At 40.1% G+C, this 16,393-nt stretch overlaps 1 protein-coding gene across 1 annotated transcript in view; it reads left to right on the plus strand.

Moving 5' to 3' along the window:
• Positions 1-16,393, plus strand: part of Mtbp (MDM2 binding protein) — a 65,077-nt gene that overhangs the window by 33,973 nt on the left and 14,711 nt on the right. Inside the window, exons 14-17 of the mRNA XM_021216883.2 lie at positions 5,260-5,421; positions 8,047-8,164; positions 11,704-11,859; positions 15,934-16,029. Coding sequence (XP_021072542.1) covers positions 5,260-5,421; positions 8,047-8,164; positions 11,704-11,859; positions 15,934-16,029 — 532 coding nt within the window. The remainder of the gene's footprint in view (positions 1-5,259; positions 5,422-8,046; positions 8,165-11,703; positions 11,860-15,933; positions 16,030-16,393) is intronic.

Consider the following 16,393-nt stretch of genomic DNA (forward strand, 5'->3'; position numbering starts at 1 on the left):
TCAGTGATTTCCCATGTGTGAGGGGTGTCTGAGTGTGCCCGTCAGTGATTTCCCGTGTGTGAGGGGTGTCTGAGTGTGCCCGTCAGTGATTTCCCATGTGTGAGGGGTGTCTGAGTGTGCCCGTCAGTGATTTCCCATGTGTGAGGGGTTGAGTGTGCCCGTCAATGATTTCCCATGTGTGAGGGGTGTCTGAGTGTGCCCGTCAGTGATTTCCCATGTGTGAGGGGTGTCTGAGTGTGCCCGTCAATGATTTCCCATGTGTGAGGTGTGAAGAGAAATGTTTTTAAGCACACATGTATGTCATGAAAACTAAGTGTTGTCAAAAAGATCTTTTAAAATTAGCCCTTTGACATTGCTAGAAAGTCCCTTTGCATAACACAAACCTTCAAAAAGATATCCTTAAAATACCAATAAAGCAGAGGATAAACAGTCCAGTTCTTACCATATTTCCCTGGCTGCTTTCAAATTATAAGGAACTGGAGAATTTCTGATAAAATGTGCTAATAAATAATGCTGTTGAGACAATACTATCTTTTAAAATAGTGTGAATATCAAATAAAGCATGTTAATGTTTAACTTTGTAAATGAGTTCACTTTCAGTTTATCTTTAAAAGGTATCTGATCTGTTGTATTAATGATATATAAAATATAACTTTGTAATTTAATATTACTAGTTTTTGTAATTTAACTTTTATACTTGGCAAGAGCTAACAGTACCACATCTCAGTATTTTTTTTCAAGAAAATGTTTAGAATGCTGACAAGAAAATTTAGCATTTGAAGCTAGAGAGTTGAGTATGATGTAAAATACAAAAAAAGCGCTGTCTCCAGTATTGCATGGAATACACCAGTGTCTTCATGTCTTTTAAAAATGTGTTCACCCCACTAAAATCCTGATTCATATTCAGCTGATGGCTTTTAGATATTAATTGCTTGTTAATTTTCATTAGTGTTAGCTAGTTAATAAAGAATATAGCATTCCTTTGCTGATCCATTTCAGAGTATTACGTTTCTTCCTGAGTGGTTATCTCTCATGTATATGCAAGCTTATTTGTATGTTTTTTTAAACATATGTTGAATGTGTAATTGACCATTTATTAACCCTCACCTACATCGTTTCCCTCATCTCAGTTACTAAGGTCATGTGCTCTCTCCTCCTGCTTTCCAAACTGCTTGTAATTGGATGTCTTTTTAGTCAAGGCCGGCGCTGCCACGTCAGTAGAGTTTTAGTTAATAAAACGAGAGACTGACTCCTGAAGCACATTGCTCCTTGTGTATCTTCTTGGAAAAGCGAGCCATTGAGAGCATTTTGCTTTAGAAGTACTCCCAGCTGATGTACAGAAAGGAAATACACTGAGGCTGCTGACTTCTTCCCTGAGAAGATATTTTAGAAACAAAATATCAACAACTCTGATTTTACTGTTAATATTTTTGACCACAGAAAGCTTCTGTTTCTTACCTTGGGCTAAATCTGCAAGGCCCTGAGAATACCCCCTTCAGTGAGGTAGGGTGTTCCGGGCCCAAGTCATAAAGCTGGTGTTCTAAAGGGGAAGGTGGTCGCTGCTTCCTCACCAAAGGCCTGCCCTGTTAGGGTACAAGCTGCACATGCTGTAACCTAATCCACTTGAGCCTGGGCCCCGGGAGGGCGCCTCAGAAGACAGTAAGTGCTCAATAAATGTCTGTTGAATTTCTATCAGTTTATAAGATAGCAGAGTTATTGTAGAAGAAAATGTGATTGGTCCAGAAGTGTTTTTAAAAGAAATGTTTCATATTAAGGTAATACATAGATACAGTGTGAAAGTTCATATTACACTGGAAAACTTACGTGAAAACCTGTAGTGCCTTCCCAACCCCTCCTCCTCCTCCTGCCTCTGTCCTCAGGGGCCTGTGGTCAGCCTTCCAGCCAGTTCAGGCCTTGCTTCTTGTTTTTAGATACTGTGAGATTAGATGTGTTCAGTTTCAGAGTTCTCTTCCTATCTAACTGTGGCAGATAAAGAATTAATGTCCCGCTGGGCTGGGTGGCCCAGGCCTTTAATCCCAGCACTTGGGAGGCAGAGGCAGGTGAATTTCTGAGTTCGAGGCCAGCCTGGTCTACAGAGTGAGTTCCAAGACAGCCAGAGCTTCACAGAGAAACCCTGTCTTGAACCCCCCCCCCCAAAAAAAAAAAAGGATTTAATGTCTCTTCCTAGTGACCCTGAGCAATGAAGGCATCATGGGCTGGTTAACATTGTAACCGCATAGATAAGTTTTCTGCTGAGCTGTGGACTATATTATGATACAGTGCTGTTGGCTTGCTCTGCTTTCAGAAACCTAACCCCACTCCTGTCTGCTGCAGTGATCTTGTTTGGTTTTATTGGTTCGACCCACTCCCTGACGGTATTGTCTCCAGAAGGATTACTGTGAATCATAGTATGTATCCCTCAGCCCAGTTTACCAAGCTATATACATGACAGGCCATGTTCTTAGAACAGCATCAATTTTTCTTAGATATGTATTAATTCTTTTCCCAGTTCTCTTTTGCCTAGACCTTGTATAGTTATGTATTGATGTTCTAGACCAGAACACTTCTTTTTCTTTTCTTTTACTGTGTTGTCTTTTTCTAGTTTTACAACACATATTCCATTTTATTTTACAGAGTTTTAAACATTTGAGTTCTTGTCTACTTAATTGAGGGAATCTTTATTGGCTGATTTTTGAGACAAGGTTTTATGTGGCCTTGTCTTGAAGCAGGTGTGTAATTGAGGGTGCCCTTGACCTCTCGAATCTTTCATTGTCACATCTGGCGAGGATGCCTTCTTTGTTCCAGGATTGTTTCTTCATCAAAGCAGCCCGTGCTTATCCCAGTATCTTTATTTTAGAAAAATATTAATTCTATCCCATTTTCTCTTATTTTCTACAATGTTTTGGTTTCTTTTGAATCCATTTTCTTTTGTTTCACTTCTTTTTGTTGCCTTGACTTGATTTTGTTTTGTTTTTTGATTTTTAGCTTGAGAAAACCCAACAATACCTCTTTTTCCAAAGTCAAAGTCAATTTAGGAAAAAGCTGAGGAAATGTCAGGATAAATTATAGGTGAAAATGGTTGATGTTTTAGCTTATGGCCCAGCTGGCTTTCTCGTCCATATACCAAGTCTTGCACTTATCTGTAACTGCTGGACCTGGGTAACTACAGACCAACCATACAAGGGAAGGTCCCTGGCCACATGCTAGACAGGATATCCTGGAGACTGACTGGCTCTGTTGAATGTAAAAGGAAGGGTTAGCCAATGTCTGCCTGGTCACGTCCTCCTCACTGAGTGCCTGGAGCAAGATGGAGCTGGACATCCTCCTGTGCTGAAGTTCTTGCATGGGTAATGGTAGCATAGGAAATGCAGAGCCCTATCCCTCAGCTCCTCTGCAAGGCTTCTGATTGTTTTCTGTCCATCCTGTTTTCAGCTGCAGCTTTTGTCTACAGCCTCTGATATAACACTTGACAAACATCACTGGGAGGGGAGGGGAGGATTCACTGCTCTGATTTGATCCAGCCTCTACCCACACCCTCTAGCATCAGCATCCAGGGCTCTTCTCCCTGTGGGTACTCATATTCTAGCATCAGCATCCAGGGCTCTTCTCCCTGTGGGTACCCATACTCTAGCATCAGCATCCAGGGCTCTTCTCCCTGTGGGTACCCATACTCTAGCATCAGCATCCAGGGCTCTTCTCCCTGTGGGCATTCAGCTTTATGTTTTGTTCTTAGACTCCTCTTGTGGCCCTCTGGCTCCATGCAGCTAAGGAGAGCTGTGAATATGGCCCAGATAGACTCATAAATCTCATAGGTGACAATCTTTGTCACAGAGTTGATTTCATCTGCCGCTCTGAGTCTGATCCTTCCAGTAGGCCATTGTAGCCACTGGTATTTTCGTAACAGGGCTTGAGATATCATGTTTAGAGTACTAGAACTTTTGTTTAACTTGTATTTAACCCTATCTTTAACATGACCTTTCTATATACTTGAAGTCTCACAGATTGGAACCAAACAAAACCAGAATGGGAGCAGTGATGACTATCTCTGAGGCTGGGGTGAGCAGAGCTGGAGCTCTGATTAACCCTTTGTGTCCAATCTGCTTGGAGTCTGGTACCTCATGACATTTGCCCATATTCCCTGGCAGTAGTCTCTGCAGGCACCTAAAGTGATGGTTCCTCTGGTCTGCTGACTCAGTTTACCACATAGTCTGTTTAGAAGGGTACTGTTTTTGTTTTCAGATTTTTACCTTGCCTTTAGAATTAGAGAAAGAAGGAACGGGGATGCATGTTATTGGAAAAACTATGGGTGTTAATTTTGTATGCTGTATTAGTCAGGGTTCCCTAGAGTAACAACTTACAGGATGACTCTAAGTATGGAGAGAGAGGTTATTAGAATGACTTACAGACTGTGGTCCGGCTAATCCAACAATGGCTGGCTGTAAATGGAAAGTCCAAGAATCCAGTAGTTTCCTGGTCCATGAGCTTTCGTCTGGTTTTCAGTATGTGCTGGAATCCTGAAGAAATGTGTTCTAGCTGGGTGTGGTGGCACATGCCTTTGATCCCAGCACTCAGGAGGCAGAGGCAGACGGATTTCTGAGTTCAAGGCCAGCCTGGTCTACAGAGTGAGTTCCAGGACAGCCAGAGCTACACAGAGAAACCCTGTCTCGAAAAACAACAACAAAAAAGAACTGTGTTCTAATGCCAGCGAAGGTGTGCATGTGCCAGCAAGGCATCGGTGGGCAAAGAGCAAGGCTCCCTCCTGTCATGCTCTTGGGCAGGCTTCCAGGAGAAGGTGTGGCCCAGACTAAAGGTGCGTGTCTTCCCGCCTCAAGATCCAGAGTAGAGGTAGATCTTCCCACTCCAGATGAAGTAAAAATCCCTCACCATTGTCCCCTCCATTTTGGATTCTAGTAATTCCAGATGTATTCGAGTTGTCAACCAAGAGCAGCCATCCTATAAACACATTAATGTAAGATTATTTTTAACACTCTGTGACATACATATTTCTGAAGACTTACAAGCCTTCCTTTACTGTCCATCAGCTCCTAGTGTTAACCAATTACTCTCTTTCCCTCATGTCTCATAACTCAGAACTGTACTGTTAACTATGAGTAAGTCCAAAATAAAAACGTGGCTTCGTAGGGATGTAGACATGTGTCTTACTTTCAAAATTATATTTAACAAAAAATAAACACTGGAGCTACTACTGCAAGGGCTCTGAAAATGTCCCACGGTTGACTGTGTCTATTTGTCCTGCAGAAAGAAGAAAGGCTGCAAACCAGCCCGAAGCCTTCTCTGCCGATGAGCTCAAAAGTCTGTTGGCACTCACGAGGGAGCGCTTCCTAGGTCACTTTGATGATCTCCCCGCTGAAGCAGCTTTAACACAAACCGACACCGTGAAAGCTGCCGGCATGGTAAATGGTAAGGGCCTTATTACTTTAACATTTTTGGTAGTGCTGGTAGCGTGTATGTGGCACTTCTGTTAATTTAAATTCTATTAATTCTATTAATTAAAATTTTATGAGCTGTATTGGGCAAGCCAAAGTATATTTTATACATTTAAAGAATGTCGTATTTGTTTACACATGTGTGTATGTCAACTCAACTTACTTAAATATGGCAGACTTTATGCCAACACCTTCCATCGAGCATTTTTAACTGTTTTCAAGCAGAGGAGGAAGCAGTCTGTGGTCTTATTCATCTTACTAAGCGACTAGAAAGGATAGGTTTGAAAAGTGAAGTATCAAGTATACAGTGAACTGGATACAGGCAGAACTATGTGCTAAGACACTTAACAGCTGCCACTCCTCAGGGTTAGGAGGGCACCATACTTCACAGGGGCAGTTTGGAATCATTTCTTTATTAACTGAGCCTTTCCTCTTTTCTGGAGTCTAATGTGATGATGAACTTGAACAGAGGGAAGCTTTCTGGTGTCTAGTAAGAAAGCATCAGAGGCTCTCTCTCTTGATGTAGAAACAGAGGACAAATTTTTGTTTTTATTTTATAGGAACCATTTTATTGTATAGGTAAATGAAAGAAAATCACAGAATCAAATTTGCAGTGGTGTTTGAGTTGCACTGCTTCTGTTTTTGTGGACATCCTAGCGAGTGTAACAAGTGACAGGTCTCCACTTGGCCATGATGGAGCCAGCTTATTGGCTCAGTGCTGAAGTTGGGGAGGACTTGCCAGTGGATATGGTGCCTAATAGCTGACACAGGAAGTGTCTTGGCACTTCTTGACAGATAGCAAGGCCATGTAAATGAGTTTCGTAGGTAGAATAAATCCCTTTTGGTATTTCAAACATTTAATGTCATGTTTATAATTGCGCTGTGAAATATTTTATACTAGTGATAATTTCACTTTTTCATTGTGTTTATTCTTCCTTTAGCTGTAAGAAGAAATAGCTTCTCCTCCTTAGCCATACATAGTGATAGTACAACCTTTTGTTTGCTGGGATTTGTGATGTGAAGGTCGCTTTTCCCTGGTTTCCTAATTGTATTGGTCCTATTTCTATTTCTTCATCTTGTAAAATAAGGTATTTTCTTTATTTTTCAGGGAGCCTTCTCCTACATTTTTTAGGGGGACATGGTATATAGTATCGTGAGAAACAAATAAAATACTGTATTTTATTTTACTATAAGAATTATGTTTAGTTATTACCCCAAAGATCTGACATTTACTAATGTTTGTTCACTGTTCTTAAATATTAGACTATGCCATTCATATTTGTGCAAGTTACATCCTCAGATAATAATTTTTTTCTTGTAATATGCAGGACTACATTTTGTTTTTAAATGACAACTTGAATCCTCTTATAAGCACAGAGTGTGCAGTGGTGGAGAACTGGCATTGATTATTTTCTGTATGTTTTTATTACAAAGCCATGTCTCCATTAAGAAGCACATTGCTTTGCTGTAAAGCTCATTACCCTATAAAATGGATTTCACCACTCTTAATAAGAAATGGGAAATGGTGTGTTTTGATGTTGTTTGTTGAGGACATCCAAATGTAGGTATTAGAAGATATTTTGAAATAATGAAGGTTAAATAATAATTAGAAAATAAGAGATATTTGCTTCCATTTTTATAATACTTTACAAACAAAACAGGTAGTCTGTGTCAGCACTGATGTAAATATCTAGCCGTTTTGAGGCATTTATTAGGACGCTGTCTAATAGGTTCAAGCAATTCTTAAACCAAGGTAAGCTTAAACTTTGAAGCCATAATACAGTTGCTAATTTTGCAGTGTTTGAGCTAATACTTTCTGATGAGAATGGAAGCTAACCTTTCAGGTTTTGTTGAGTTCTGTGTTTAGGAGCAGACTCAGTGTAACTCCCTGTAGCATAGCAACCAGCAAGATGGTGCCCACCTGCACTCTTGTTGGAGTCGAATGATACAGAGAGGGCATCTCCAATGAACAGATGAGTGGAAATTACTTCAGAGTAACCCTGAGGACATTATAAGCATATAGTGGCCATTTATTTTGCCTTTGGGAATGAGGTAATCTTTTTGTTAAAGACATGATACTTTTCATTCTGCTTTGCCTGTTTCTAGTATGAAAGCCACATAGCATTTATAGTGTTCACCATAAACTGCTTTCCTTTTCATTTGGCCTCTTTCGCTAAGAATAGTGAACTTGTGTTTTTGTTCCATGTGAGCTTTAATAGGTTCATTGCATTTTATCAGAAATAGCTCATAAACTCTATTTGAAGGTATTTTTATTTCCAACAGTCTTTTTAGTAACATTTTAAACAGTTCAAGTCATTTGATAGGTTCTTAACAAATGTCTCAATTGAGTTCTTAGTCTACACATACACACACACACACACACACACACACACACACACACACACTCTGCTTACTCCAGGTAGGCCTTGAACTCATTATAAAGCCTAAGCTAGCCTTACATTGTGTCTTCCCTGTCTTAACCTCCCACCTAGTAGGATTATGGGTCTGTGTCATCACAGCCAGAGAGAGATACGTTTTTACATAGAGCATTCATTGGGTTACTATATGTCAATGCTGATGTTTATTTTGCTCTCTTTAGATGCCAGTACTGTTGAACTTTATTCTTCAAGTCTAATGGAAACCAATCCTCTGGAATGGCCAGAAAGACACGTTCTTCAGAATTTAGAAACTTCCGAAAAAGCTAAACAAAAAATGAGGTAATATTTGAGTTTGTAAAAATGCATGTTCAGTATTTTCAAATGAGTTCTCTTAATATTTTAATTATTTAACATATCAATAGCTTATAATTTCATTATAAAATAAAAATATATGCCTTCTTTAATAAGTAGCTAATAGTAGCGTAGTATGTCTATTAAAAGGGGAAGATCATCTTCCTTTTCTATTATCCTGTTCCTTTGCAAGTGTGCATAACCAGTGAATACTATAATTCTAACTTTGTAGAGCATTTTCTACCAACATACATACTCAGTTTATTTTTTTATTGCTGAGATAAAACAGTGATTTAAAACAGCTTGGGGAAGAAAGTATTTATTTGGCTTACATATCCCAAACACATTCCATCACTGAGTGAAGTCAAAGCATTACTCAAGCAGGCCAGGAACCTGGAGTCAAGAGTTAGAACAGAGGCCATGCAGGAGTGTGTTCCTTCCATGGCTTGTTTCCCCACACTCGGTCAGCTTGCTTTCTTATATAATTCAGGACTACCTTTCCAGAGTGGATAGGGTCTTCTCACATCATGAAAATGCCCCACAGGCTTATCTATAGGCCAATATGCTGAAGGAGGTTTTTCAGGTGAGGTCTCATCTTCCCATGTGGAAGTTCCCTAGCTTGTGAAGTTAACAGAAAATTAAACACACACACACACACACACACACACACACACACACACACGTGAATCTGTACAGAAGTCTATAAAATGGGGTGACATTCCTCTTCTCAGGAAAGTCATTTGAAACTGTTCTGATTTTATCCATATTTGTCCATGCAGTAAGTAGGTAGGTAGTCTCAGAGACAGAATTACCTTTGGCCTTTGACTTTGGTGCACAGTAGGCACTGTGGTTGCTGGGTGGTGGAATAGAAGCTCTCTTACATTTCTTTCTCAGTGTGTAGCTCTTCCGTTGATATCATTTTATGACCTGCTGTACCCTTTTTTTTATATTTGCGCACAAGTATTGATTGAATACTGGTTGTTTGACACTGGGGCACATGAGGAAGAGCACCAGAGCCTGTCCTATTTGTGAGCTCCTTTTAATGGGGAGACAATCGAAAGAAGACAAGGGCCACACATGGAAATGGTTCCACAGCTCCCATGTCTTCATGGTGGACAGCTCAGGGAGGGGCGCTATGAGCAGGTGGCATTTGCATTGGTATTCTTTATTGCTCCTGACCATCATTGCTCATTGTCACTCTGACCCCAATGCTTGTCTCCCTGTGGCTTTCTAGAAAGGGAAACAGGCTCTTTCTGAAAGTTCTCCCTAGTTGACACTGATTTCCGTTTGAACAGAGAGTTTAATATATATGCATAATCATTCTTGAACCAGAAGCATGTTAGACACTCAGCGTGTGGGCCAGGCATCACCTTTCTTTCTTGCATCCTTCACAGCACTACAGCTCAGTGTTGCATTCCTTCTCTAAACATGAAGGGCCGTGTTATGACTTCTGTGAGTGCATTTTCTGTATCTCCTTTATTGCTGAATTTATCTCTGTCCACCCTCACTTGCTTGGTTCTGCTGGAGTCAAACCTGTGCAGTAAACTGAGCTGTGCTTGTGGGCTCACACATCAGTGAGCTTTGTTTGCTGTGTCACAGTGACATTTATCAATCAAGTGGTCATTAAGGACTGAAGGTGCTTTGATAGGAAAACCACATCAAGTTTCTGTGTGAGAGCAAACATTATATTGCATGTCTTCAGAATTTTGTTAGTGTTAAAACAGATTTAACTAGAGAACCATTCTGTAGTGAAAGTCAGAAGGCCTAAGAATTCAGTTTTAGACTCACTCACCTACCTGTGTCATGACTTTTGCCACTATATAAGAGTGGAATAAGATCCTAGTTTTACCTTAAAGTTGTGAAAGCCTTATGGCAGAATGTATGTGAATGTTTAAAGCTCAGTTGTCAGGCTTAGTTTTTTAACCTAAGACACCTGTCTTGGTGGTGCAGTTTATCACAAATTAGGCTTTTAAAAACTGCTTTGATATCTTTGTGTTTGGAGTCTATATAAATGCAAATTATACTTTTCCATTGCTTCTAGCCTGAAACATGATTGTGATTAGTACTGATTAAGGAGCATTGTAAGATACTATTAAAGAAGCTAGATAGAAATTAAATTAAAATCACAATGCAGTTCTTGCCCACCCAGAGTATGAAATTCAGAGAAAATGTTCCTGTGTTTTCTTGCTTGACTATTTTTTTAGATTCTATTCCTTTTAACAGTGATGGGGCTAGAAAGGGGAAATGGACCCGCCCGCCTGTGCTGATCCTTAGGGTGTAGAAACACGGCTCTAAAATTCAATGCCAGTATTTTAATTATGGAATTACTCATAAAAACATTGCATCCGAGTAATAAGTAAAATAAAATCAAGTTGGAGCTGGCATGGTGGCTCAGCAGGAAAAGAAAGGAAGGTATTTGTTGCTAAGCCTGAGGACCTGAATTCAATCCCCACAGTCCCCATGGCAGAAGGAAAACACTGACTTCTGCAAGTCGTCCTTGGGTACACACACGCACAGTCACTCGCACACATGTATGCACAAATGCCCCCATACACACTCCAAATAAATAAATAAATAAATAAATAAATAAATAAAGGTGAAATCTTAATATGAAGTCAAGTAATTAGATTCATGTTGACATATCGAACGATTTTTATTTATCCTATGGTGACAGAGCAGTGAGTGGTTTAGGACCTAATGAAATGTTTACTATTTCCTGAGATGAAAGTACTTTCCTCTATTCATTCATTCATTCGCTGTGTTATTGTTTGGTTTTTGGAGTGATAAAGGCAGCAGTAGCTCCTAGCTGGAGTCTGTCTAGTTTTGAGCTATTGGAAGCAGCTCTGCTGTCCCCAGTCTGTAATGTGACTGATGTGTGGTTGCAGACGTCAGTTGGAAAGTGGGAGGAACGCTCGTTTTGGGCATGGTGTGCTGATTACATTTTTATAAAGTCCTCACTGGGTGTTACTTTGTTTTGATATAAGACCTATTCTGTATTTTTCAAGGAAATTAGTGAAGATTAAGAATATATTATAGGTAAAATCATTTGGAAATGCACTCAGTGTGTATTCATGATGTTGTAAGCATGGCTGGAGGAGACCTTGGAGAGATTTTCCATTACCGTCTCATTTCATGGCTGTGCTTTAAATAATCTTTTAAATGTAGAGAAAATTGGAACATTCAGTCCTTTGCTTCCGAAATTTATATTGTGGGCTTTCAGTTTAAATTTATCCTTTGTAGAACTGGTAGCTTCACATTACTGAATTGTTAACATGTTATATTTAATAAATAACGTAATCATGATAATTTGTGTAGTAAAATGATTAAGGCAAGCTGCAAGTAGCAGTGTGACCTACAGATTATTTACAATGCAAGTCACACTTGCAGTCTATAGTTACTGTCTTGTGTGGATGCGTTGTCCGTGCCTTCTGTTTTGTATTTGTAATGGATGTTTCTCTCATCATCATTTCCTGGCTATGGTGGGTTTGAATGCACCTTTAATAAAACTATACAAATTATTTTCCCAGAACTGGCTCATTACCGCATTCGTCTGAACAGTTGCTGGGCCATAAAGAGGGTCCCCGGGACTCACTCACATTACTGGATGCTAAGGAATTGCTGAAGTATTTCACCTCAGATGGATTACCAGTCGGAGATCTTCAGCCATTACAGATTCAGCGGGGGTGAGTTAGAAACTTATAATTTGCAAAAATCATTTAAAAATAGCATTGTACTTTTCCCCCTGGAGTTAACTGATGCTTTGTGCTGAAGTAGAAATCCCAGGTTCGCCTCCACTGTTTATCACTAGCCTTAATCGCCTCGTGTTTACATTCACCCAATGCCCTTCTGTTTTGTGGTCGTGAATGTGAAGAAGATAAAGATGAAGGGACAACTCCGTCCATCTCCTTAGAAGTTGGGGCAAGGGAGGCTGCTCTGTGTACAGTGGAATCACGGTGTGATCTGCTCTTCCCGGTGTTTCCTTTATTCTTCTTTGGGGTGTTTGTGCATGTGTGGCTCCGGTGTGCCACAGTGTACATGTGCACATCAGAAAACAGCTTTGGGGAGTCCATTCCCTCCTGCTACCTTTCCATGAGGCCCAGGTGGATTTAACTTTTCCTCTTCTGCATTAGTGTCTCTTTTTGCTTTTGCCACTACTTAACATGATGGTTGTTGGTCATAACTACTAACGGCAAAAAATCATAGCCTTCCAGCTGAAGGAGGTGAGAAAATAGTCAAGATTCTCTTGAAACTATGACCTTACCAAGTGCAAACCCAACATCTGCATACTTTATCTTTTATCTTTTTTTTTTTTTTTTTTCTGGCTCTGCCTCCCAAGTACTGGGATTAAAGGTGTGCGCCACCACTGCCTGGCTATAAATACTTTATCTTAAATTTGCTTTGGAGACAGCATCTACTAAAGTTGCTAGTTAACAAATGCTGGTTGCTCCTACTGCTGCCTACAGTATAAATAAAATTGTAGCATCAATTTCTTGTGAAGATCACATAATTTACTTCCCCAAATTCTTTTTTATATTTAATCCATTATTTTAAAAACCTTCTGAAGGACCAGAAGGTTGAATCTCACTTTGATCTCTGTGATTCGCTAATTTTGAATTGTGCTATGATAAATATTTTTCTTAAAGGTAAGTTTTGGAAGGGGTTTGAGTTATCTCAGAAATAATGAGAACACAGTTGCCTTTCGTACAGGTTACTGGGGAGAAAGGGTCCGCCCCATCCCTAGGAGCAGGAGAATTGCATCTTAGTGACCTAATGCTCCTAATGAAATAAAAGTGACAGAACTCTGGAGTCCCTTACTTCCTCGTGGCTTTGAGAGGTTGAAAACCCCTTTTAGCAGGAACTGGGGAAGCAGAGCCTCACACAGGTGCTCATCTCTAGTCACCACCCCGTGGTCCTTGACTGACCAGCCTGACTCCATCTTAAGGTTAGAAGCCATCTTAGTACAAGGTCAAAAGAAGTTCATTCCTGTTTCCTGTAATACTTGGATTTGAGCAGGTCTTGACCTGTTTTCTAGAATTTGACATGTTCCACACCCTATACCCTGACCTCCACTCTGATAAGATGTTTTGCCAAATAACTTTGAAGTGTTCTGCCACGTTCCTCTGTAACCAAAAACCCTTGAAAAACCCCTAATCTCACAGTTTTGGGGGCTATATAAACCCCATTGTTTTCTGGGTTCAGTGCTATTTTCTCAAACCTTGCTTTAGGGGGAGAGCACTGTCTGACAGAAAATAAAACTTACGTAATATGACCAAAGACTGTGGGTAATGGGTTCTCCTCCCGTTTGGTGGTATGAACAGTGCTTTCAGAGAGCTAGCCCCCGCTGCAGATGGATGTGCTGCAGTAGCACAGGACACTTACCTTCCATGTGTTCTTTTACTGCAGTGCCTTTCCAGATGCAGTCGTTACATGGGGAGGCAAGTCGTTACATGTGACGTACTTAGAAAAGATTTCTTTTTGGTTTTGTTTTGACATTGTCTTATTATATACCTTAGGCTGACCTCAAACTCACTATATGGTCCAAGTTAACCTTGAACCTGCAATCTTTCTGCCTCTGTCTCCCAAATGTGAAGGTTATAGGCACATGCCACTTTTAGAAAAATGTAATGGTTCTTTCACATTAGGAAAGAACGGCGTTATTACTGCATCTTCACTTAACACAGTGGTTTTCAAACTGTGACTTTGTCACCCCTTTGGGGGGTCTAAAGACCCTTTCACAGGGGGTCGTGTTAAGACCATCAGAAAATATAGATATTTTAACATTATGATTTATAACAACAAAAGTACAGTTATAAAGTCGATATAGAAGTAATTGTATTGTTGGTGTCGCCATGACGATGACGGACTTTATTAGAAGGTCACAGCATTAGGAAGGTTGAGAATCACTGACCTAACATGACTGTTAAAAGCTGAGCTGACCTGACTGCTCACCTGGGCAAGGTACCACCTGGTGGCAGTGCTACATTGAACAAAGGGACAGCCTTGCGCCTTAGAATGCACCAAGGGAATAAGAAATATTAACAAACATTATTTGTTACATTTCTTTTAGACAAAACTGAGGAACTAAATAAAAATAATGTAGTGGGGAAGATTGAAATAAATGATGAAGAAAGAGTAAAATGTGGAGTACTTAAGAGTCTTGTTTTACAGATTCTAGATTTGAAGAGTCCCTCCTCAAAATGATGAGGTCATTGTAATTTACTAATGATACTTTTTGTAGAGCACCTTCAATAGCAGTATTAGCATATGAGCTTTTGTTGTTGTTGTTGTTGTTTGTTTTGTTTTAGGATTCCTTAATTGGTACTCATGTGACATTTTAAGTAATAACTTGAAGTGTTTGTTAGGTTCTGTCCATCTTTGAGCAGATGCAGTTTGCTTTGCTGGGTTTACCAGCCATGCTGTAGTGCATCTTGTTTCCAGCTCTGCATCCCAGGTCTGTTCACTCTGCACTTCACCATGGAAAGACCAACTCTGTGGCAGACTTTGCCCATTTCCATGGAACTAATTCTGAGTTTCAGGACTGTGACTGACCATTAGACCAGTGGGTGCTAACTCCTCAGGAAAGGGAGGCCAAGGCAGGATAACCCAGTGATCTTAGTCTGACTGTAGCAGCCCCTTGGATTCACAGTAGCCCTGCAGGGTTAGATGAGGAAGGACTTGAATGATGCTATTGTGTGGAAGCTCTAAGGGCTTGCTGATTGAACCATTCTGCAGAACCTGGTGCAGCACTTCCCCTGGAGACCGTCTGATCCTTGTGAATTTGCTCACTCCTAACATAAGTGGCATATGAGTTAGAGTAAAAAGTAAATACATTTTTTTTTTTGTTGTTACCAAAGATTAAAGTTTTATTCCTCTGATAAAATGTTTTAACTGAACAGCTGGACACAAACCCCTTTCACCAAGGGTCAGAGTGATAAATATTAGGAATAATGTTGCTTCCTGAATTTATGTTATAAATAATTTTTCTTTCTTGATTTACTCAGTCTCATAGTTTTATCCAGTGAGTGGCATCCCATTGTAAACAAATGGGGAAAGGGTTCAGACTTAGCCTGTCTCATTGCCTTTTTAGGCTTTTCAGGATAAGTTAGGTCAGCAGGCTCTCATTCTCTCTCCCAGTCCTGCCTTGCACTCACTACCCAGCCCAGGCTGGCCTGGGACTCAAGGTGCTCCTCACTCCTCCACCTCCTCGGTTCTGGGAAATTGCAGGCCTGCACCACCATGGCCAGGTACCTTGACTTGAATGTCTTAGTTAGGGTTTCTATTGCCAGGACAAATTACTGACTGANAGCAACTAGGCTTACACGTCTGTGAAGTCCATAATGAAGGAACTCAGAGCAGGAACCTGAGGCAGGAACTGAAGCAGAAACCATGAAGGAGTGCTGCTTACTGGCTTGCTCCCCATACGTTGCTCAGCCTGCTTTCTTAGACCCTCCAGGACCTGCCAGAGGTGACACCTCCCACAGCAAGTTAGACTCTCACGTATCTAAATCATCACTCAAGAAAATGCCCCACAGACTTGCTTACAGCCATATCTGTTAGAGATATTTTCTCAATTGAGGTTTCCTCTTCCCCAATGACTCTAGCTCATGTAACAAAACAAAAAACAAAACAAACAAACAAAAGCAAACAAAACCAAAACACCTCTGTAGGGACAGAAGTCAGATTTGTCTCCTTAGAAACTTTAACTTTCTCTGCCATGTAGTAAGCCTTAAATACAAATGAAACCCTTTTCATTTCAGGGAAAAGACATTTGTTTTGACACCAGAGCTTAGTCCTGGAAAACTTCAGGTCTTACCTTTTGAAAAAGCCTCGGAATGCCATTACCACGGAATTGAGTAAGTTTTTATTTACACTTTTGTATATTGTTGCTACAGCTGTCTTGTTGTGTTTGCTGCATGTGAAATAAAATGATGTCAACTGATACAGACCTCAAACAAAGTATGTGCTCAAACCAGTATACAATGCATATTCTACTAAAGAAAAATTATTTGTTTACTCATGTTTTGGTTCAATTAAGTATCTTTTTTGGTTATGCAATATTTTTATCAAAATTTCTTCGGCTGTACATTATTAGTATGTATTTTCTCTGTCAGTCACATTAAGGTTCCCTGGTCACTAATTATATTGTACTTGCTTAGAAACGAGTAGATGAACTAAGAATGTAAACATGTTAATTACGTGTACATTATTTTATCATTT

The sequence above is a fragment of the Mus pahari genome, chromosome 17 (genome assembly GCF_900095145.1).
Source record: "Mus pahari chromosome 17, PAHARI_EIJ_v1.1, whole genome shotgun sequence".
Lineage (NCBI taxonomy): Eukaryota > Metazoa > Chordata > Mammalia > Rodentia > Muridae > Mus > Mus pahari.